General features: G+C 45.1%; 1 protein-coding gene across 3 annotated transcripts; it reads left to right on the top strand.

Moving 5' to 3' along the window:
* The first annotated feature begins 4,859 nt into the window (after nucleotides 1-4,859).
* Nucleotides 4,860-21,400, top strand: LOC100928060 (sodium-dependent phosphate transport protein 2B). 3 transcript variants are annotated; one of them, XM_012552299.2, is made up of 13 exons: nucleotides 4,860-4,938; nucleotides 9,892-9,976; nucleotides 10,075-10,206; nucleotides 12,390-12,518; nucleotides 13,495-13,638; nucleotides 14,127-14,238; nucleotides 15,708-15,903; nucleotides 16,630-16,725; nucleotides 17,167-17,287; nucleotides 18,273-18,440; nucleotides 18,948-19,064; nucleotides 19,185-19,309; nucleotides 20,408-21,400. In XM_012552299.2, the coding sequence occupies exons 2-13, from the start codon at nucleotides 9,895-9,897 to the stop codon at nucleotides 20,978-20,980; spliced, it is 1,995 nt and encodes a 664-aa protein (XP_012407753.1). In that variant the 5' UTR covers nucleotides 4,860-4,938; nucleotides 9,892-9,894; the 3' UTR covers nucleotides 20,981-21,400. The 3 variants fall into 3 exon arrangements, with proteins under 3 accessions (XP_012407753.1, XP_012407754.1, XP_012407755.1); XM_012552300.3 differs by lacking the exon at nucleotides 4,860-4,938 and adding an exon at nucleotides 4,969-5,219; XM_012552301.3 differs by lacking the exons at nucleotides 4,860-4,938; nucleotides 9,892-9,976 and adding an exon at nucleotides 10,805-11,011 and having other exon boundaries at nucleotides 10,139-10,206.
* Nucleotides 21,401-22,133: the final 733 nt, after the last annotated feature.

Genomic DNA, 22,133 nt, shown 5'->3' on the forward strand with positions numbered 1-22,133 from the left:
TTTCCTTCCTCACTGTTACATCAGGAACTGGCTTTATGCTCTTGCCCCCAATGCCCATCCAGTCAAGATGCTTTAAGCAGTAGGGTTCAATTAAAGTCTGCTAAAGGAATGGACACATGGGAAGGGCTGCCCGTTCCCCTAAGCAGGACTAAGGCTCGGGCCCTCTGTGGGGCATATGGGGATGCTTGTTCAGCTACTGCATGGGCTGGATGGCCTCTGCTGTCCTCTCAGCTCCCAAGGCTTCAAACCCTGCAAAGGAACGAGTGAGTGAAGGGAGGTGCTGACAGTGACCCATAGAAATGCCTGAGAACTTCACTAGACAGACACGGAGAGAAACAGAGACAAAGAGAGGAGACAGAGACTGAAACAGACAGAAAAGAGACAGACACACAAGAGACAGAGAAAAAGAGAAGAGGGAGGCAGAGACAAAGGCAGAGAGAGAGAGAAGAGAAAAAAGGGGGGAGCGGAAAAAAGGGAGAGAGAGAGAGAGCACAAAACTGGCAACCATCTTAATCATGCATGATGATGGTTCTGCTGTTGTGTGCTGGGATCTGAAAACAGATGACCTTGTTTCTTTCCATCTACCTTCCCCATTACCAAACTGCCTCCTCTTCTGATCTAGGATCAGTGGAAAGAGCAGATGTCTCTCTACGAAGTCAGCTACTCTTTGCCCCGTGGGCGCTGAGAATTGGAAGCATCGCAGCTGGTTGGATCAGGAAGGTCCAGTCTTCCCTGACCTTTGTGACAATGAAATGGCAGGGAAGGGTGGAAGTCCTGGAAACGCTCCAACCACAAAGAATTTACTCAACTGGATTGCCACTGAAAAGTGAATCAGCTGATGTGGAAATACAGCACATAGATGCTCCACATTGAGAGGGGTCTCAGAGAACTTTGACACATCCCTGAGCAATCCCCTCTCTGCCATATATCGAGCAAACCGCCTTGCAGATTGTGTTTGTGAGGGGGAGTGCAGCTCTGAGCCATGATTTGCTCCAGTTTTTAGAAAGTTTTTTTCTGACATGGAGCAAAAAAGCCAAACAAAAACAAAAACAGAAAACCAAGAACCCAACAGATTTTTTGTTCCTAACTCAACCTTCTAGATCCTATATAAGATATTATAGATGTATAGACAGTCATGGCCATAGACATACAATATAGCCATTAGAGAAGAGGGAGAGATGACAGGTGTTTTTGAGGGATTTGGGGAGCAGGGGGGACAACGTCTCTTGGGGTATCTGGGATATCAGAGAAGTTTGCTAGATGGGAAGGGCTTTGAAAGCAGGGACTGTTTCATCCTTCTGTATATAGAAGACACACTATTTCTAACCCCCAGCAACAGCCTGGTGGGTATGGATGGACTGCATTTTCAGTAAATCTCAGTTTAACTTAATGGAAACTAGTATGGTATTGAACAGGAAAGAACCTAAATTTGGAACCCAACTCTGCCACTTTAAACTTAAAAACTAAAAAAGAAGAGATTATTTTAATCTCTTTAGGCCCGGTCTTGGTCTTTTGTACAACGAGGGGACACGAGTAGATGGTTTCTAAGGTCCAAATCTGCTGTTCTCTTATAACCCAGCAGAATTTTGAAGCAGGGTAGAAAAAAGCATAGCCTGATGAGGGGTAATCTCTTGGAGTAGACCTAGTAGCCTGTGGTTTCAAAGTGGCAGGGTTTGTGAAGGTGGCCACATGGTTTATATAATCTATGTTCTGCAAACAAAAGACCAACTGGAGGGTGGGCAGCTAGGTGATGCAGTGGATAGAAAGCACCAGTCCTGAAGTCAGGAGGACCCGAGTTCAAATATGACTTCAGACACTTAACACTTCCTAGTTGTGTGACCCTAGGCAAGTCACTTAATCTCAATGGCCTCAGCAAAAACAAAGATCTGCTCAGAAGGTCTTTGCTCAAAGCTCCTGCTCAGAAAGGCAGAAAACTAAATTAATCCCAATTTTTTTTCAAATAGATTCTCTTTCTCTGGGCCCAGCCCAAATTCTCTTTGAATGACTGAACAGATTAAAGAATGGATGGGGGAAAAAAACAAACACCATTTGTTAAGCAGTTCCTGAATCAACCATTAGAATTATAAATACAAAAGTGAACATAGCGTTCCCCCTTAGAGCTAATGCTATTGTTATTGTCTGGTTTTATCTCTGTTGGGGCTGACTTTTTGTGACTTGGAGTTTTTGCCATTTCCTTTTCCAACTCATTTTGCTAAAGCTAAAACAAAAAGCCACATATTTAACATCCTCACCCAGAGGGGTTTTTTTCCCCTTTAAAAAAATGGCAGTTTGTTAGGGTTAGGAACTTCAGGGGAGAAAATGTACAGTTTGTTTATTTTATTATTATTTTTTAACTTTTCCTTTTGACATCAGAGGGGAAAAGCAGAGAAGGGGAAGTCTGCTGTTTCTGGGCCTCAGGCCTAGAGTGTCAGTGCACTCTTGCTGAAAGGAGCCCTTCAGCTGGCTTTGGACCTCAGCTGGAGAAGCGGCAGGGGACCATTGAGGCAGAAATGATCAAGTACCACTTTTGATGCCATAGCCTGTTACAGCAATTTCAGGGGAGAAGTAAGCAACAAAACACAGAGGCTGAAGGACATGTATACATGGTGGGTGGGAGGTGGGGAAGGGGGCTAGGAAGAAGATGGAGGAAATTGGACCTCCATTACCTTCATATCCGAGATTCATTGCCTCAGGTCACCAACAAGATCTCACACATCTGGGCTTCTCCTCCACCCTTCTCTCCCAATCCTAATCCAGTCATCAGTTTAGAACAAGATGGTGGGTGAATCCAGACTTTTTTGTTCTCTGGAGATGGCTTCCTATCCAGACTTTCTTAAATTGTAAAGTCCTTTGAAGACCATGCAGAACAACTCATACTTGACTAAAAGTCCCCTTAAGAACCTAAGACGAAGGAAAAAAAAAAAAAAAAAAAAGAACCTAAGACGGAGCTTCCAGCCTTTGCTTGCCTTCTGGGGCTGCTTCTACTTTCCGAAAGCTGTAATGGAGTCTGGAAATCCTATTACACCGAGGGAGGAAGGGCTGCAGGGGAGGATGCCGGGTCTGCCTCTGAGAGGACACGGGACCAGGAAATGGGACCTGTTGAGCTTACCTCCGGGTCTCATTTCCTACCAGGCATTTCCCCCCGAGTTTTTGGATGTGGGGAGGGAGCTGGGAGCAGAGCTGGGCAGAGAGGAGCAGCAGGCACTGGGTGGTAGAGTGGATACTGCCTGGGCCGGGAGCTCCAACCCAGCCTTCCAGGCTTCCCAGGGGGCTTGTCCCAGGCCCAGTTACCAAGCTCACGAGGCCAGATATGAAGTCGGGCCTCCCCGGCTTCAGGCCCTGCCCTGAGCTCTGCCCACTGCACTCCCTGGCTGCCCCTGGACAATAGCTGCCCATGGGGAATAGACGCTGTTCCTGGGGGCGAATGAAGGAAGTATCTGTTTTCAGCAATCACTGAACATTAAGTCCCTTCTAAAGCCCGGGTTAGGGGAGCTCCTGCTTAGCTTAGGCCGTGCGGGGGGAGAGGATCCGCGAGTCAAGAAGTAAGCAGAGGTGAAAAGTTCCTTCTTGGTAAGGACAGGCATTTATTAAACACCTCCTGTGTGCCAGGCGCTCTGCCAAGCGCTTCACAAATCTTACTTAAAATCCTCACCCGGCACTGGGCGGCGGGGGCTGCTAGTTCCCCATTTTGCAGAGGAGAAAACATAGACATATAAATACCCGAGGTCCATGGGGTGGAGGGAGAAGCGGGGGAGGAGGGGACCAGGAAGGCTTCATATTGCAAGCGGTGCCAGAGCAAACCTTGGAAGGAAATTGGGGATTGATTCCGTGGGTCAGAGGGAGTAGAGAGTCCATGTCCAGGGCCGGAAACGGCCTGCGCAAAGGCGTGGAGCTGGGAGGCTCGAGTCCCTTCGGGCCGGAGCCGGGGTGCGCAAGACCAGGACGCGATGGGTGCGCTCCTCTTGCGCCCTGTGCGCGAGTCGGGAGGTTGTGTGAGGGGAAAGGATGCCGGGCAAAAAGCAAAATCAAAGGCAACACGCTTCTGCCGGGCCGGAGCTGGGCCTTCCTTATCCTGGGGAGGGGGAGAGGGGGAGGTGTTGAACTTGGACGGCTGGGACAGCCTTTGAATCTTGATCCTTCTCCTCACTGTGTGATTCTGGGCAAGTCACTGCCCTGAACCCTCAGAAAGAGAGGAGAGAAGATTCAAACCAACCTTTACCTTCCACCCCCGCCCTGTGTGAGCTTCTGTGCTTGGGTCAAAGTGGGAAATCATGCGCCGGGGCAGCAGATCCCAGTAGGAGTTTCTTGGAGGCTGGGACTAAATGGTCCGCTTGGGTCTGCGGAGCCCTAGTGCCCAGGGCGAGACAGAGGCTTTGAGAAAGGGGACAGGCATTTATTAAACATTTTACAAACACTTTTTGTTTTGAAAAGAGTAGTCAAAGGATTTCTAAGGCTTTCTTCCTCCCATACCTCCCCTCTTCCCTAATCTTCCTGCCCTTTGCTTTTAAATTGTCCAATAAACGTGATCCCTACAGAGTTTGCTAAATGACATCCCTTTGTGGTTAAGTGACTTGTCCAGGGTCTCACAACTAATAAGTGTTAAGTGCCTGAGGCTGCATTTGAACTCAAGTCCTCTAACCTTCAGGGCTGGTGCTCTCTCCACTGCATCATCTAGTATCCCTTCATCCCTTCTGGAGAAGAAAGGGGTCCGAGAGCCCAGAGCGCGGGAGCAGCCGGGAGGCCGTCCCAGGGCCGAGCCCCCGCCTCGGGCCCTGCAGGGAAGGCCGGGCCGCTGAGGGGTGGGAAGCGCAGTGGGCGCCGCCTGCTAGCGCCCGCCCGAGCTTTGCGCAACCCTTCTCTCTCTATATATAAGGGCGGCTCGGACAGGGCAGTGAGTCATTCCTCCCAGGTCCTCAGCCCGGGACTGCAGCCACACAGGTGAGTGCGGGCGGGCTGGCCGGGGCCACCTCCCCATCCCTCCCCAGCCGGCTCCTGCCGCCCGGCTCCGGCAGCTCCGGCCGAGGGGAAGGGGCCGGATCCCGAGCAGCGGGAGCGGGGAGCGGCCGGGAAGCTCCTCACCGCGGCCCAAACTTCTCACGGCCGGCTTTCGGCTCCTTACTCATCTCGGCTCTGGACACTGAAGAAGTCCGGGGTCCCAGACCCCCCTCCCCACCGAGATTTCAGAGGGTTCCCGGCCAGGAAAGGAGGGACAGCAGGAGGTGAGGGAATCGGGCTCATTTATGCCAGTAGAGTGATCCAAAAGCGATGGCAAGGATGGCCAGAGGCAGCAGAAGTTAGGAGTAGGAATGGGGCCGGCTGCGGAGGCAGAGGACCTGCTACTTCTCACTGGGAGACGCTGGGACTTCTTGAGCAGCCTCAGGTCCCTCATCTATAAAATGATAATATTAATTTAGGTGATTTTAAAGGTTTCCCCCTTTTAGATCCTGGGTATTGTTTGCTTAACACTAGTGCTGGAGGGGAGCTCTGGGATCAGATCCTGAATACATCGCTGATTGTATGACTTCTCACCTGTAAGCCAAGCTCGGCTTTCCCCTGTAAAATGGGGATACGTTTGTGATGAAACTATTTTGCCAAATCTGTGAGATCTAAAGAGACGATAAACTCAAGAGCTGGAAGGGCTTTTTGTCTAGACCGGACCTTTCATTTCACAGACGTGGAAACTGCCAGAGAAGTTTGGGAAGCTGCTGTCCAGGTAGTGGAGAGACTCTGGATTTGAGTTCAGTGTGGGTGGTGCCTTATCCAGTGTTCTTTACCTGGTTGCATTTCATTTCCCATTTAAAAGGGAAAAACCAAAAGTATTTCTGTACATTTGTTCATTGTCTCGTGTCCTCCAGAAATACTACTGCCTCCTTCCCCCTCTCCACTGTTAAGTCACTTCTTTCCTGGGTTTCTTTAGGGAAGTTGAGGGGACCAAGAACACCATATTATTGTAATAGAGAGAGGATCTATAGCTCTGAAGCCCTATAGACTTCTGGGTGCTATGTGGTTTTCTCCTGCCAAACTAAGAAAATACTAAGAAAATCAGATGAAATTAGAGACCTTTGACCTATAATTTAGGAGGGAAGACCTAAAAAAATCTATTGTGATTCAGTGAAAAATCTTGGTCATTTTTTTCATTTCATCCCCATCTTTTCTGATGCCTGTGCTATAATTGTCTTTCTATGTCTGTCTCCTATTGCTTTGATGATCACATGTTGCTCTTTCTCCTAGATGAAGCAGTTCCCTCAGTGTTGGTCATGGAACTCTACTCTTTGGTCTACCAAGGAGACCTACTCTTTTGATTACTCTATTTTAATTAAAAATCTGCAGTGAGGATCTGCATCGTCATGTGTAAAATGCTATAAATTATTGAGTATAATGGGGGCTGAAGAGGCCAAAGTGCAAGGGAGTACCTCAAACTGAAGCACATGTTTGTTGGGTCACTTATGTTCTAGCTCATGATATTCAATGGTTAGCTCCCATTGCTACTGAAACCTGCCTAAATCTCAACTTAGCAGTGCTTGGGATTCCTGCATAGATATATTGGGATTTCTCTGAAACTTTCAAGCAGAGGCTAAAATGTTGCTGAAATAAATTCCCCTGAGCTCTTCCTTCTGAACATTGGAAAAGCATCTTAGCAGCTTTTTTATCTAGATTAAGGCGACTTTGTATTTCTGGTTTTTGCCAGTTGTCCTAGTTAAAACTATTGACCAACTTCACGTGTGAAAAAGGCCATGAAGATGAAATCTCTTGCAAAGCTAGACTTACTATGACCTTATTTCCAAGAATAAAAGGAAGAAGTAGGTTAGATGATTTTTAAGAACTTTGACTAATTCACCCTTCAATTATATAACCCATGAGTCAATTAACTGAGGTAAGAATATAGCTCTGATCTGGAGGTGAAGACAACTGTCACTCATTCTATTACTCTAGGAAAGTGATTTTTAGGTTTTAATTTTCTCATTTATTTAGGTATGGTGTCTTCTCACTAACTTGATATTTTAGTTAAGAAATCAAATTGTTCTAGTGTTGCCTGCTGGGGCAAGGTAGGTGTTGAGGGGGTGGCATTCAAGATTTTAGAGGTAAAAGGGATCTTCTAGTCTAATCCCCCAAGTTTTATGGTTAAGGAAATGGATGCCCAAAGCCTGGACAATGAGAATGAAATCGGGTCTCTAGATTGTCAACTCAAGGTTTGACTAATTGCTTCTCCACTTGAATGGGGAGATGGACAAGAACTCGGTTTGAAGTAATCAGGTTGGCTGTGTTTAATGTCATGTGAATACCCTCTAAATAAGACAGCATCCTGTGGCAATTACTGAGTAGGAATAGTGAAATGTATACAGTTGTGTTTTCCATAAAGAATATGCAAACTCTAGGTGTGAGCACAATGTGCTCTGGGGTCAGATGAGAGAGATTACTTTCAGGGGAGGCTTCATTCAGGAGAAAGCAGGTGAGTCGGGCTTAGACTGATGGAGAGGTTACCTGGAGGTGGAGCTTGGGAAAGAGCTGATGAGGAAAGCCTTGGTGAGGGGGGAAGGCTCAGTGAATAATCCTGTTTGGATAAAAGGTTGAGCATCCAAGGGAGCATACATCAGGAGAGAAGCTGCTTTTCTCTTGGAAAAGCATATTAGCAGCCTTTTTATCTAGATTAGGGCGACTTTGTATTTGTTTTTTTGCCTGTTATAGGGCGAGAGTCACAGTTCTGAATGGCATTGTTCTATTTTTTCCCCTTAACCTGGTTTACCTACCAACTAGCCAGTGAACTTATAGAATATAAAGGGATCCCACTTTCCTTGGCATTTGTGTTTTAAAATATCCTGTGGTATAGGTGGGAGTGTGATGAATGAATGAACCCAGAAACCATGGGAATGAACCAGCTGAGAAAATCTAAAGTACAGCTTCTCACCAAAGCTCCTGATGGATGAATAATACAACAGTAGTGGCTAATATGAACTGAGGAAGTGGGAGGCTGGGGGACAGAACATTACTGTATCATTTTAGAAAGGGCTGTGGAGGGCCAGAACCATGCTGATGGAACTGGAAGAGAAAGGGAGAGGGTGGTCATTAGGAACACTGAGAGATGACTTGAGAGGACTTGATGATTAGCTGTAAAATAAGGAAAGGGAGGAGGAGAACTCATTTATGTTCAGTTTTGGGGTTGTGTAGGGAGGCTGCATGGTTACAGGGAGAGACGCAGAGTCCAACTGTAGATCTGTTGAATTCAGTCATTTATATCTGAACAAAAAAAGTGTAAGTTATTGTAACTGCAGGACATTGAGATAGAAATATACAATAGGTCACTGGAGACGGAAAGCTATAGGCCGTGATATGTATATTTGTGTGGCAGGTCATCAACATCATTCCTTCTCCTCTGCAGGTAATTGGCACTGGAGACATATCATAGAATATAGGAAAGTCTCTCCCTTTCTCCAAGCAGCCCACTAATGAGGGAGACTCTTGTATTAGGGTTTGTTTATAGGATCAGGGAGTTTTTCTATGCCAGTCATAACCTTAGAAAGGGACTCTCTGGCCACATGACTTCACCATTGTGGCATAATGGCTGGGACACTAGATTTGTGAGTCTAATCTTTTCTCAGACACTCATTAAATAAATCACTTAACTTCTCTGCATCTTAGTTTCGTCTTATGTAAAAGTAGCATAAGAGCATAAGGGGATCAAGGGAGAAATTATTTATAAAACATATAAACTAGCTACATTTTGATAATCATTTTTGTGAAGGAGACAGTTGTTAAGGATGCCTTTTTGAGGAAAACGAGCCGAAACGCGGACCCTTAATGTGGAAAAGTTGACATTTTCAATCTAGAGAAAAATCAAAGTCCACAGGAATTGATCTTTTAAGAAAAATCTCTCACTTGAGGTACATCTCCCTAACAAGAACATTAGCTGGCAAAGCCCATTAGCTACCAGTTAAGCACCTACTATGTGCCAGGCCTTGTATTGGGCAAGGAGTTAACCTAACAAAGTGAAATTCCATTCCTTGGCTTTCCTGTTTTTGTTTTTTTGAAGATGAAATTGAAAAGATCTTTCATTGGATTCATTTGAAGAGTAGATTCTACCCAATAGGTTAAAGCCATTCGAGACATTCAGGGCACGTGGATTGTTAACAGCTAGACATTCGAAATGCCATGATTATCCCCATAATCTTTGTCCTAACAAGGAAATAAGAAAAGAGAAATTAATGGCATTTTCCTCCTCCCCATCCCAAATAATACTTCTCAGGTTTATAAGGGAGTTCGTAATGCTGAGCAAGCTCTGCATTGTTGCTCAAATTCATGTTCCCTGCACACTTAGAACACAAGTCCCAAGAGCTGGTGATTTTAGACCTTGAGCCAAAACAGAAGCATGTTTAAGTGAGAGGAACAAATGAATGTAAAGTCAACATTTCTCCCACGTTGCAATTTAGTCAGGATGTAGCTTCTGACCCATGAAAGACATAATGTGTCAATAGTAGTGCCCTTCATCTTTGGGATAGTCTCAGAAATAGTATGGAAGGAGAAGACTGAAAACATTGCAGTGTCTGGTAGGGAGAGTGAACCTAGGAATTAAAGGAGATGAAAGTAATTGATAAGTTTGAAGTAGAGAATGTGTGGAGGAGGAGCTCTTGCTGAAGAGAAAGTTGGCAAACTTTCTCCCGGGAGGGAGGAACATGACTTGAAGAGGCTGGATGTGTGGTTGGGAAAGTCAAGATTGAAGTTGAAAAAGTGACCCCAAGATGTCACACTTAGAAGAAGGAAATGGTGGGTTTTTAAAAATGAACTTTAGAACCATTTATTGACCTTGCTTTGTTTTGTCAGTGCTATTGTTGTATACCTCATCTTTCTGGGGTCCTTGTTGATATAAAATCCAGTTTAAAATTTCATTATTCACAGACCATGGCTCCTTGGCCTAAGTTCCCTGAAGAGACTACCATCCAACAACCCATTGTATCTGAAAAAGATAAAGGAAGCTCCAGCAGTAAGTACCATTCTCCCATTCATCTTGAAGTACCATCTTCCACTCTTCCCCAATGAAAGTGGGCCCTAATCCTGATGGATTTTTACTGTCTTTGGCAGATAATGATCTTTCTTCTGGAAACACAGTAGAACTTGTGCCAACTTACTCTAATAATGCCCTGGTTGAAGAGCCAGTGGTACAGCAAGACCCATGGAACATGCCTGAGAAGAGTTCTAAGATGAAGTGGTCAGGTAATGGCAATTTCCTTGGACCACCTCATTCAGGAGGATATGACCTACTGCTACTTTATTTTTGCTTTATTTTTATTAACTTTATTTTTGCTTTATTTTTATTAACTATTTCTTTCTCCATTATCACATAAAGGTGTTTGTATATGTGTGTGTGTGAATGAGAGAATATAGACCTGTAAGTGTGTTTCTCTTTGTGGGAAGGGACAGCATCTTGTCATTTCCAGGTAATGTAATACCTGAATTTATAGTTTAAAAATCAGGTTTGTGTTGCTTTTGACACTTCCTAAAGGACTGACCTTGGATTTGGACTCTCTACCTCACAAGGTTGTTATGAAGAAAACATGGAGTTCATCTTAAAGCACTGCAGAAATGCTGGCTGGTATCATTTTTCTGCTGCCTCCACGCCTGTGGTTAGAGCTGTCTTTCCGCCACTTCTACAGGAGTTGAGGACTTTAAGGCCTTGTGAACATTTCTTATTATATGATATCTCTCAATGTGGATTATTGTTGGGCTGCTTGAACTGAATTTATGCCTTAGTTCAGGGCTCCATTGTAATATTCCCTATAACATCTCTGGTTTCCCATTCTTTCTTGAACAGTGGCCAGTGGAAACCATTGGATTCTGCTTACCTCCTTTATCCAAATCCCATGAATGTGGTTCCTACAGACATTAAGATTCATACTGTTCCATAGTATACTATGATGGAGAAGACTTGGCGTTATAGCAAATGATATAAAAAAAGTTAATCTTAATAGGAACCAATAGAAGGACATTTCTGTCTCATTGATTTATTTTTAAAACGGAGGTAATCTCTTTATTTTTGGTTAATCTGATTTCCTTGTTGTAGCAAACTCAGTATAGAAATTTCCTCTGCTAATGCAGATTGGCAGTTCACCTTTAATTTAGGGTTTTAGAAAGTTGCCTGGGAGTACTGAGGGGAAAATGCTTTGTCCACAATCATTCAGTTGGTATTGGGAGAGCAGGATTTGAACTGAGGACTACTCACCCTGCCTCTTTATGCTAGACTCCATTCAGAGAAGGAGGGTGTCTGACTCATGGTGAGTGTTCTTATTGGTCAGAGCGCACCCAAAGTGGGATGTCCAGTCCTGGTTGCTGCAGTGAAGCCATTTAGGGACTTGGATGGGATAGAAATAGATAAGAAGCCTTCTCCCAGAGGGTAGGCGGGTTGGTGGGATTGCAGTGAAGGAGCTAGGAAGGCTTAGATGGAAATGAAATCTTTGGATCTATGAAGGGATGTCCTGTGGAAGAAGGTGAATTGGTCTTGTTAGGAATTATATGGAGGTTCCAGAAGAAAGATGAGGCACCTAATTAAAACCAAGAAATGTCCAGAAGTAGAATGAGCTCCCATTAGTGCAGATGGCAAAATCGGGCTTGAATTACTGATGATGTGCACAAGGGAGTCTCAGTAAGAAAATGGAAACTTGGATCTTATTCTGGATGAAAGGGGCAATCCAGCATGGAGCCTGGGGCCAGTGAGAAGGGGCAGGTGCTCTGAATCCATGAAGTGGGGAGGGGCTGGGGCAGGGGCAGGACCAAGGGCTAAATTTCCTAGGGCTGGCCAGCATCATTAGGAAGATTTGGGGGCAAAACAGTCTTTACAAAAGCAAAACTGTTATTTTTATTTTTATTGTGAAGCCCAAGACCCCAAATGAGCCCCAATGCCCTCTGGAGAGCATTAAGTGCTCTGGCTGGTCATTATCTGGGACCCCTCTACCTGGAACTGACTGGTCCTATTATCTGCTCCACTTAGGAAGCCAATGGGTCAGCCTGGTTTGCTTATGGCTCCCCCTCATCCCCTCCAGTCTTTGGTGCTAAAAAGCTCCACCAACATGGCTTTTCAAATGTGATGGGGGTGAGGTGCTGAATTTTGGGGATCACTTCCAAGTAAATGGCCCACTTCTTCAAATGCAGTTTCTAATGTATCACCCAAGCTGAAAACTCCAGCTTACTTTCTCCTGGCTAGAAAGAGATGGGACATGATTACACAAGATGCCAGATCCCTGCCCCCTCTTCTCCCTCCCCCTTGTCTCTGTCTGTGGGTTTGTGTGTCAAACTATATATCTGCCTATTAATGAGGCTATATTTGTATAACCCTTAGCACAGGGGCTGGCACATAGTAGGTGTTTAATAAAGGCTTATTTGCTTCCTTTTTGTTTTTGCAGAGAGAGACACCAAAGGGAAAATAATTGCTGTCTTAAGAGGATTCGGAAAAGGGATCCTCATCCTGATATTTCTCTACTTCTTTATATGTTCCTTGGACGTTCTCAGCAGCGCTTTCCAGCTGGTTGGAGGTATGAGAAGCGACACCTGAAAGATCCCTCTTTTGATGTCTTCTAGATTCAGAGACTGGGATCTGTCTAAGAGAGGAGTGTGTGTGTGTTTTGTGTTTTGTTGGACTGGGCGAAGTGAAATGGGTCAGATTTACACTAAGGAAGTGAAGAAGAGGGTCTGGGTAACTTTGTTGAAGCCTTTTCCATCTCACTCTTTATTCTCTCCACAAATTTTGTCAGTTCTATCCCCCAAAATAATTTGGGCTTGAATATTTGAATGCAAATGGGCAGGATGGGGGGGGTATCTTTCTAGGCCAGAGTAATTCTCCCAGGGCCCAGGAACATGTAAAATTGTATGAGGAACAGCCAGAGTATTTGTTCTAATCCAGCAGAGACCCTAACTGGAATGAGAAGGTGGTAAAGTTCAGGGCAAATGATGAGAATAACTGGCACTTTAATGATTTCAGATTTGACAAGATTATTTAATGATCAATTCTGATGGATGTGGCTCTTTTCAACAATGAGGTGGTTCAGGTCAATTCCAATAGACTTGTGATGGAGAGAGCCATCTACACCCAGAGGGAACACTATAGGGACTGAAGGTGGATCACAACATAGTATTTTCACCTTTTGTGGTTTGTTTTTTTGTTCTCATTGTCTTGTCTTTTTTGTCTTGTGTGTCTTTTTCTTTTTTCTTGTGAACCTTGGTAAATGGAAATATATATAGAACAATTACACTTTGCATATATTTTGAAACTTAAAAAGCTAAGCAAAGATTAATGAACTAAATTCTAAAAGTAAAATTTGTATGGAAGTTTAGTCCCTTGGCTCACAGAGTGAGACAGAAGCAGGGCCTGACTCATGGCTTCCTAAAACCAAGTTGGACACTGGCTGCCCCTTGCCGCAGGGTCCATTTGGGCTGCCAATGGCTCCTCACTCCTCCTTCCTACACCTTGTGGAGGAGGAAGTGGGCCCTAAAAAATCATTACCTTTGCAGGGAAAATGGCTGGGGAGATTTTCCGTGATGGTTCCGTGTTGAGCAATCCCATGACTGGCTTGATGATCGGCATACTGGTGACCGTCATGGTGCAGAGTTCCAGCACATCCACGTCTATTGTTGTCAGCCTGGTGTCCTCTTCCTGTGAGTGACCCCTCTTGCACACTCATTCTCACACTCACACACTCACACACACACACACACATTCCCACTCACACACTGGCACAGCCTTGTTGGGAAAGCCCAGATCCATTTGAAGAATCTCATTCCGAATTTTAGATTTATGTCTATTCTCAATGTGGGCTAATCTTTAATCTCTTCCTACTTTTCTGTCCTCCCTGGACACCACTGGATCAGGGACCATACTTCCCACCATTGCTGCCAGGAGTCTCCAGTTTCCTTGCCATTTCCTATTACCATTCTGGGCTCTTCACTGTGAGTTCTTCATATAGATCTTCAGGCCAAGGTTGAATGAGTGACAGGCTCACTGCCTTGTAGAAAGGATTCCTATTTCTAAACCATGGGATTCCATAGCTTTCCTAACTTTAAAAAATACTTGTTTATTAACTTATTTAAGCTTTACCCTTTACTGTGAAGTTCCTTATTTTTTGTTCTTACTTTACTTTTTACAGTGCTAACAGTAAAGGCAGCCATTCCCATTGTCATGGGAGCCAATATTGGGACTTCAATCACCAATACTCTTGTGGCCCTCATGCAGGCTGGAAACAGGGATGAATTTCAAAGGTAAGAACCTTGTCTCGCTTGTTTGCTAGTCATGTTCTCCCTAACACTGCCATAACCACCTTTGATTAATAAAGTAGAGAATCTTCACTCGGCTCCACAGATCCCTTCTCTGACTTCTCCAATGTACCTTCTTCTAGTGCAGATTGTGGGATGAGCAGTTCAAAAGACTCAACTTGGTTATAAATTAGTGTCAGTTGATGATTTCACTTTTGGTACAATGCATTCCCTTGGAAACAGGTAATTGGGTTGATGTTGGTCTTGACAAACAAAAGGAAATCTTGTCAAGGGAATATCATCAGAATTTCATTTTCTGAACTAGTTCAGGTGTTGCTGACTCCCAGGAAGAGATCAGAGAAAGTTAGACTTTTAGCAAGTGATGATCACATCATTTCTGCCTTTCTCCTTTCATGCAATCGGGGCCAGAGGCAGGGCCAGAGAGGGAAACTTATTATTATTATATAAGTATTATATTATATATAAGTTTTATTACTAATTATTACAATAATATAATAAGTAATATAATGAGAAACCTGACAATAAATGGCATCCCTTGCCCCTTAGCCAATAGAAGCAAGTCCTAACTGGACGTTCCCCAGCCATTCTGTGCCATTGGGCCCATCCACTGCTGCTTGTTAATGCAATTCAGCCTCAGTCTGTGAATCGCCAGCCCTGTAAGACCTAGTGGTGATCCTGCAGGGTAAATGTCCAGTAAATTGTTAAGTAAACATGATCACAACTGTATTCATTAACACTTACTATGCACCAAGTACTGTGCTATTAATTCACTTCCTGACTCCAGGCCCACATGTTGTTCCCTGTCACTTAGCAAGCTCTCTTGGTAATAAGTTGTGTATTCTGTAATATGTACAATTTAATAATATACTATAATATAATAATAGCTAGGGTTTTTGGAGAGGCTTACAATCTGCAGAGTGTTTTATAAACATTGTCTGGTTTGCTCCGCAAAACTCCCCAAACAAACCACAATTGGAGCCACATGCCTTATTCCCCCTTTTAGTGATGAGATCCAGGATCACACAGCAGCCCGTTGGCTTCTGAGGTTGGATGGATGGCACTCCCGGATTCCCGATTCTATTGGCAAAGTCATTCAGCTGTATTGTGGAGATTGTTTGTGGATAGCACAGCCTTCTCACAGGCTCTGCCCAATTTGGGGGCAGAGGCAACTGGTTCTATAGTTTCACTGATGAGAGGAAGCTTCCAATGTGGAGACTTCCCCCCAGTGTTGAAGCTGATTGAGCAATTCCAGCAGTGGTCTGGGGCACTGAAAGTGTTAAGTGACTTGTTTGGTTCCTGTTCTGTCACTAGGAGACCCCAAACCATGTCACTGTACAAGCCAGGCTTTCTTTTCCCCCACATAGTAGGCATTTAATGAGCATGTGAGCATAATAGTTCCATCATATGAACAATATCATCACATTAATTGCTTTGGATTTTTCTCCCTGCTTTAGGGCTTTCGCAGGAGCGACCGTCCACGATTTCTTTAACTGGTTGTCAGTGCTGGTGCTACTGCCCTTGGAGGTGATCACAGGCTACCTCTACCACCTCACCGATGCCATCGTGAAAACCTTTAATATCAAGAGTGGGAAAAATGCCCCTGACCTCCTGAAAGTCATCACAGATCCCTTCACGAAACTCATTGTCCGGGTGGGTATCAAGACTCCCTCTGATTTTAAACGGAGGCTGAAAGGGTACCTGTGGTGGACTGGGTTCCCTTGGAAGCAGAGCTCTAAGTCTTCCCCCAATCTGAAGTGCTAGTCAGACATTCCTTTCCTTTCTGTGACTGCCCCATTTTATTTGAGGGAGAGGAGCTAAGGAGCTTGCTTGGCCGTCCACATTGGCAGGTGTGTTCTTCAGCACCCCCTTTCTGCCATCTGGGCCTCGATGACTGTTTTGTTAGCTGATGTGTTATCTTTACTCTTTCGATCAGTGTGATGTGCCTGTCTCCAGCAAAACCATTTTGATTCCTCATAAACTTTGCTATTTTTCTGGCCAAAGGGGAACTCTTTCCTAAGGGATGCCTCCTGACCAAAAAGCATTTATTAATCCCTTACCATGGACCAGGCTCTGGGGGATATGATGACCAAATGGGAGACCCTTCAAGCCTTCAAGGAGCTGGTGGTACTGGGCCCCTAGAATAGGGCAAAAGGGTCTTTCTGGCCTGATGCTGGTCAAGCTAAGAGGAAGCACAGTCACCTGTGCAAGTGGAAGTGAGGTCTTCAGGCAACCAGACCAATCTGTGTCTCTCTTTTACACACATCCTGGTTTTCTCTTCTGTACACTGGAGCCCCTAGGAGAGTAAGTAACTTTTCAGTCACAAATCTCAGCTGAAGAACAGGCTAACTCTTTGCCTCATGTCTGTTGTTTTCCCAGCTGGATAAAAAGGTCATAAGTGAAATTGCTACAGGAAATGAGGCAGCCAAAAACAAGAGCCTGATAAAGACTTGGTGTAAAACATTAAAACATGTGGTAAGTATCAGAAAATTATTCAATGGAAATAGGTGGAGGGACTGCAAATACTAGTGGATTTCTATGAATTTAGTGCCCTATAACAAAGCTCTAGTCATCCTGCCTTAGTTCTACCTCAGATTATGGGACAGAAAACTGCTCCAAGACAGAGCTAAAACAACTGATTCTCAGGTCCTTATTCCAGGGTAACAGTGCTCAGTCTGAGGGCAGCTCAGCTGGCTCCAGAAGTAACCCAGGTTTTGGAGGTTTAGTACATGGTCCATGGACCAAGCACAAAGGCTGAAGGTCTTTTCTAATCATTATGGGGAAGGTGGGGTACAGAAGAGGGGGAAAGTGGGGATTCATTGGCCAGTGGGGCGTGTCTTCAGTGCAATAAAATCCAACTTCCCAAAATAACATTTTCAGTAACAAGCTTTCTTTTCCTTGTATTGTGTCTTCTAGACGTTAAGCAACGTCACCGTTCCCTCACCACAAAATTGTACCTCTCCCAGCTTCTGCTGGACCAATGGGAACACGACCTGGACCCTCATGAATGTAACATATAAACAGAATATTGCAAAGTGTGAGTAGAAAATCTGTAAAGTCTACTGAGGGAAGGAGGACTTTCTAACCTGACTCTCAATACAGCTCTCTTGTCTAATTGGGGTCTTCCTCATCTAATTATATTGTATAGAGAGCCCCGGACCTAGTAGTCCTTGGAGAGTAAGTCCCCAACTATATAGTCTATATAACTATATAGTCTCCCAACTAAATGTCTATAGTTTACTACCAGGAGCTAAGTCAGGAATTGAAGCTCAAACATCAGTTCTAACAACATTCTCATAATGGTCTGGAGAGATTCAGGCAGATCGGGTCCAAATCCAGCGTCAGAGATTGAGTAACCTTGAGTAAATCACCCACCTGCCGTCTGCCTCAGTTTCCTTATCTGTAATATGGGGATAATTGTAATATCTACATCCTAGAGTTTTTGTGAGGAATATATTTGTAAAGATTTTTATAAACCTTCAAGTCCCATGTAAATGTGAATTCTTATTGTTATTAGTACTTCATAAAGCATTTCATATTTTTTGTACATCAAACCAAAGTAATATATATTCAGTATATAATTCAAAGTCAGAGAAATCTTGGGAAGGGAGACCTGCCCCTGGCACAGAGATAGCAAAGAGCTGAGTCAATATTCAAACCCAGGACTTTCAATTGTAAACCAGTACTCCTTCTGATTGTGCTACTGGGTACACAGGGACTTGGGTGTCATTGCAGCTTCCCATACTCTATCTTCCCATCTAGTGCACAGAAACTTCATTGGATCACATTTCAAGGCTTTCTAGGAATCAAAATGATTTCTTATCAACATGAGGATTCTTACTGTAAGGGTCTTGGGATTAAATGATATTTGAATTTAATTTGTTTTTGAGATCTTTTGGGGGGGAGTGTATAAACCTCTGAATTATAACCACTTTCTGCAAGACCTGTGTAGAACACTCAGTATCCTGGTTAAGTGATGAGGAGGAAGACAAAGATGACAGGTGGTTCTCTGGTTCCTGCAGGCAAACACGCATTTGTGGATGTCAATCTTTCTGATGAGACCATTGGATTCATTCTTCTGGCCCTCTCCTTGCTGGCCCTGTGCACTTGTTTGATCCTGATGGTCAAGTTCCTGAACTCTGTGCTCAAGGGGCAAGTTGCTACAGTGATTAGGAAGACCATCAATACAGGTAGTCCTTCCATCCTCCCTGGATTTTTCTGTGGGCAAAGTCCTTGTGAAAAGAGACACTTGCTGGCTCTCCTCCCATTGTGCTCCCTGAGGTCCCCATCTGGCCTGTGGGTCTGGAGGCCAGAGCTCCAGAGGACTGTTGCCTCCACTTGGGGTCTCTCCTTTCCCATCGGCAATCTTGGCAACCTGTGTGGTCTCTTTGGTTCTGGATTTGCATTATCAAACCAGTCTTGGGGAGCCCCGCAGCTCTGGGCAACTCTCTTTTAAGGATACGAGTTACAGAGACTCTGCCAGCCTGCATGGGAAAGTGAGTTCCCTCCCCTTAGGGATTTGTATAATATCTGCTAGATATTATACAAATTTTATTTGAGCAAGAAGAGCGTAAAAGGAGTTTTTAAGATGTTGGCAGGGAGGAAACTCCTTGCTGACTGCTATTAATTGCCTTAGGAACTATCAGATTTTGAAATGAGTTTTTAGTTGCATGACCATTTCCTCTTCTCTTTCTCAGATTTCCCCTCCCCCTTTGGCTGGCTAACGGGCTACTTCGCCATTCTTGTTGGAAGTGGGACGACCTTTATTGTGCAGAGCAGCTCTGTGTTCACGTCTGCCATCACTCCTCTGGTTGGTGAGTCCTCCCTTCCTCCCCCATTTCCCCTTTCACATGTCCCATGTCTCCTTTTTTATGCTTGGTCTTGCCATGCCATTTCCTGCCAGGACGGAATACACTGTCTTTTCCCCCTCTTAGGCATCGGAGTGATCAGCCTGGAGAGAGCGTACCCCCTGACCCTGGGCTCCAACATCGGCACTACCACCACGGCCATCCTGGCTGCCCTGGCCAGCCCTGGAAGCACTTTACGGAATTCACTCCAGGTCAGAACAGTTATGACTTACTACCTCTTTCCTTTAAGCTCTGTTTTCCTAGCTTGCCACTAAATCTTTGCAATGAACACCCTGGTTTCTTTCCTGAAAGCTGTCCCATATCAGAGGGACCTGGGCTGGAAAAGTGTTTGTAGCTGTTCTTAGAAACTGAACTTCTTTAGTAGTGACCAGTGAGCTAAATAAACAAGAGATGGGGCTAAAATTGATAATTTTGATTAATTGCATTAAATTGTACAAATGGAATAAATGTAATCGACATTAGAAGGAAAGCAGTAAATGGGGAAAACATTTTATATAAACAGTTTCTCAGATAAACTTCTCCAATGTATAGAGAACATTTTGAACGAATTCCCCAATCAAAAGCTAGCATTCTATTGTGTAAATCAAAGCAATCTATAGTCACATCATTATTAGAAAAAATGTAAACTAAAACAATCTTGAAATATTATTTTGCACTTATCAGATTTGCTAAAAGAGATTGAAGGAGAAAGCTACCAGTGTTGGAAGGGTTATGAGAAAAATTGTGGTCCCCTGATTTATTACTGATGGAAATTTGAATTGATTCAAACATTTTGGATATTGTAAAGATCTCTGTAAAAAATTGGGATCAGGAACAGGCACAGTCCTTATCCCCCTTACCTTTGTCCCCTGGGTCTTCAGACTCCCATTTAGATGCATTGTTCTTTCCATAACTTAATGGTAAGGTGCAGGAAAGTTTCCAAAGCCCATTCGATGTCCACAGTAACCCAGTGAATGAAGTGACTTCAGACGTGCAAAGTGAGGTTGAAAGAAACTTCCATCCCCAGTCTTCTTGTTTCTGGGTCTGACGCTTTTGGGGCCACAGCCCCCATTGACATCCAGCCATGTCCTGCTGCCCATTACTCTTGCCAAATTAAATCTACTGACTTAGCTGAATGCTGCTCTCCTTTCTGGCTCTTAAATCAATGAAACCATAGTGGATTGTGTCTGTGAATCTGGTTTTTTCCTTCCCTTCCTCACCACCTGCCTCCTGATTTCCCTTCCCGCTCCCTGATTGGCTCCCAATGTGTCTCCATGAGCTTTCATTGTGTTTACTCCGTTTGATTTCAGATTGCCCTGTGCCATTTCTTCTTCAATGTCTCTGGGATCCTTCTGTGGTACCCAGTCCCGTTCACGCGCCTGCCGATCCGTCTCTCCAGGGGCCTGGGGAATATCTCAGCTAACTACCGTTGGTTCGCCATCTTCTACCTTATAACCGTCTTTTTCTTGACTCCACTGACCGTGTTTGGCCTCTCCCTGGCAGGGTTGCCTTTTTTGATGGGTGTAGGGATACCCGTCCTAGTGTTTGTGTTTGTGGTCCTGTCCATGAATTTGCTCCAAGCTCACTGCCCTCAAATCCTCCCGAAGAAGCTTCAAACCTGGGACTTCCTGCCCCTGTGGATGCACTCCCTTCAGCCCTGGGATAGGGTAGTGTCCCTCCTGATGAGCTACCTCCAGCTCCGGGGCCGCTGCCGCTGCAGTAAGTGCTGTGACCCAGTGGAAGAGGAGAAGGCCATTAAAATCCCCATCAAGCTTCCCGAGGTGCATGAGAACACGGCAGTCGTAGTGGAGGAGACTCGGCCCATGTCCAAGACGCAGGAGGCCCAAGACGTAAAGAACGTCTCTAACTGCACAGCTTTATAGTCGGACAGGGCTTGCAGAGGAGGAGAAAAGATGGATTATTTCCCTTCTTTCCCCTGAAATGTGGGAAGAGTAGGGGCAGATGGTTAGCTATCTATTGGAAAATGGAACCGTGGACATTTGCTACCCTTATCCTCCACCCCAGAATCCAAAGCATTGGCAGGTAGGGCTGGCTCAGCATTGGCAGAAACTGTGATCAAACCCTCGTCCTTCCCAGGGCCCCAGTTATCCCTCACATGATTTCTGACTCCCTAAGAGCCCTGAGACAAGAACCACCACAGGGACTGTACAAGATGAATCCTGACTGGGCCAGTTACTTACTCTCTCCAGAAACACTGGGGCTACAGGACTTGAAACATTTTTAGAATGAAGGAATTCTTTTTCTTAAATAAATATAGTTAGACTTATTTTTAAAAATAAGTGTGAGTTTGGTTTCTGAGCAGACCTGACTGTAAGTAGGTAATTGGTCCTTCTGTGGCCCCACAAGGCTGGCAGGCAGGGCAGAGCTGGCTGGAGAAGATGCCAGCTAGTGACTTGGCCCCCCAGCCCAGACTTACAAAGCCTCATCTCCATCCCTGGGGACTTGCAGCAAGGGGAAGATTGAGGATTGAGTTTGAGCTCCAGCAAGCTATGTGAACCCCTTTCCCTGCTCAGGAGGGCGTACTGCTGGTCAGCAGCATGTGCTGGGATGGCTTCTGGAAAGGCTAGGGAAGAAGGGCTGGCCGCCCTCCTAGCTGATGGCCATCCTCCTTGCTGATGGCCACCCTCCAGGCTCCTGGCCATGCAGCCCAGTACCAAAGACCAGTTCCAGAGAGGTGGCTCAGTGTGTGTCCCCCGTGCCCCCCATTTCCCGATCTTCCCCCCCTCATAGTCTCCACAGCTTCTCCTGGGCAGTCTGGAAAAGCTGCTTCTGAGGGAAGGTGATTTAGGGAAGAAGCACAGAGTTGCACGTGTGCTTCTGGATCTCTTACCCTTGGAGGGAAAGGGCGTAGTGTCCCCAGGACAGTTAGCACAGAAGCTTAGGCCGTGGCCATGGGCCATTCCCAACTGGGAGAGCCCAGAAATCCGGATTCATGGAGGGCAATGCTGAGAGCTGATGCCAATTCCCAGATGGCCGGAGCGCCTTTGATGCCATGGGGAGGTTGGGCAGGAGATG

Source organism: Sarcophilus harrisii, chromosome 6, assembly GCF_902635505.1.
Source record: "Sarcophilus harrisii chromosome 6, mSarHar1.11, whole genome shotgun sequence".
Classification (NCBI taxonomy): Eukaryota; Metazoa; Chordata; class Mammalia; order Dasyuromorphia; family Dasyuridae; genus Sarcophilus; species Sarcophilus harrisii.

Coding starts and splice junctions, on each gene's coding strand:
- LOC100928060 (XM_012552299.2), top strand. CDS start 9,895: ATGGCTCCTTGGCCTAAGTTCCCTGAAGAGACTACCATCCAACAACCC. Junction 9,977..10,074: donor AGATAAAGGAAGCTCCAGCA/GTAAGTACCATT, acceptor TGTCTTTGGCAG/ATAATGATCTTTCTTCTGGA. Junction 16,726..17,166: donor GTAAAACATTAAAACATGTG/GTAAGTATCAGA, acceptor TGTGTCTTCTAG/ACGTTAAGCAACGTCACCGT.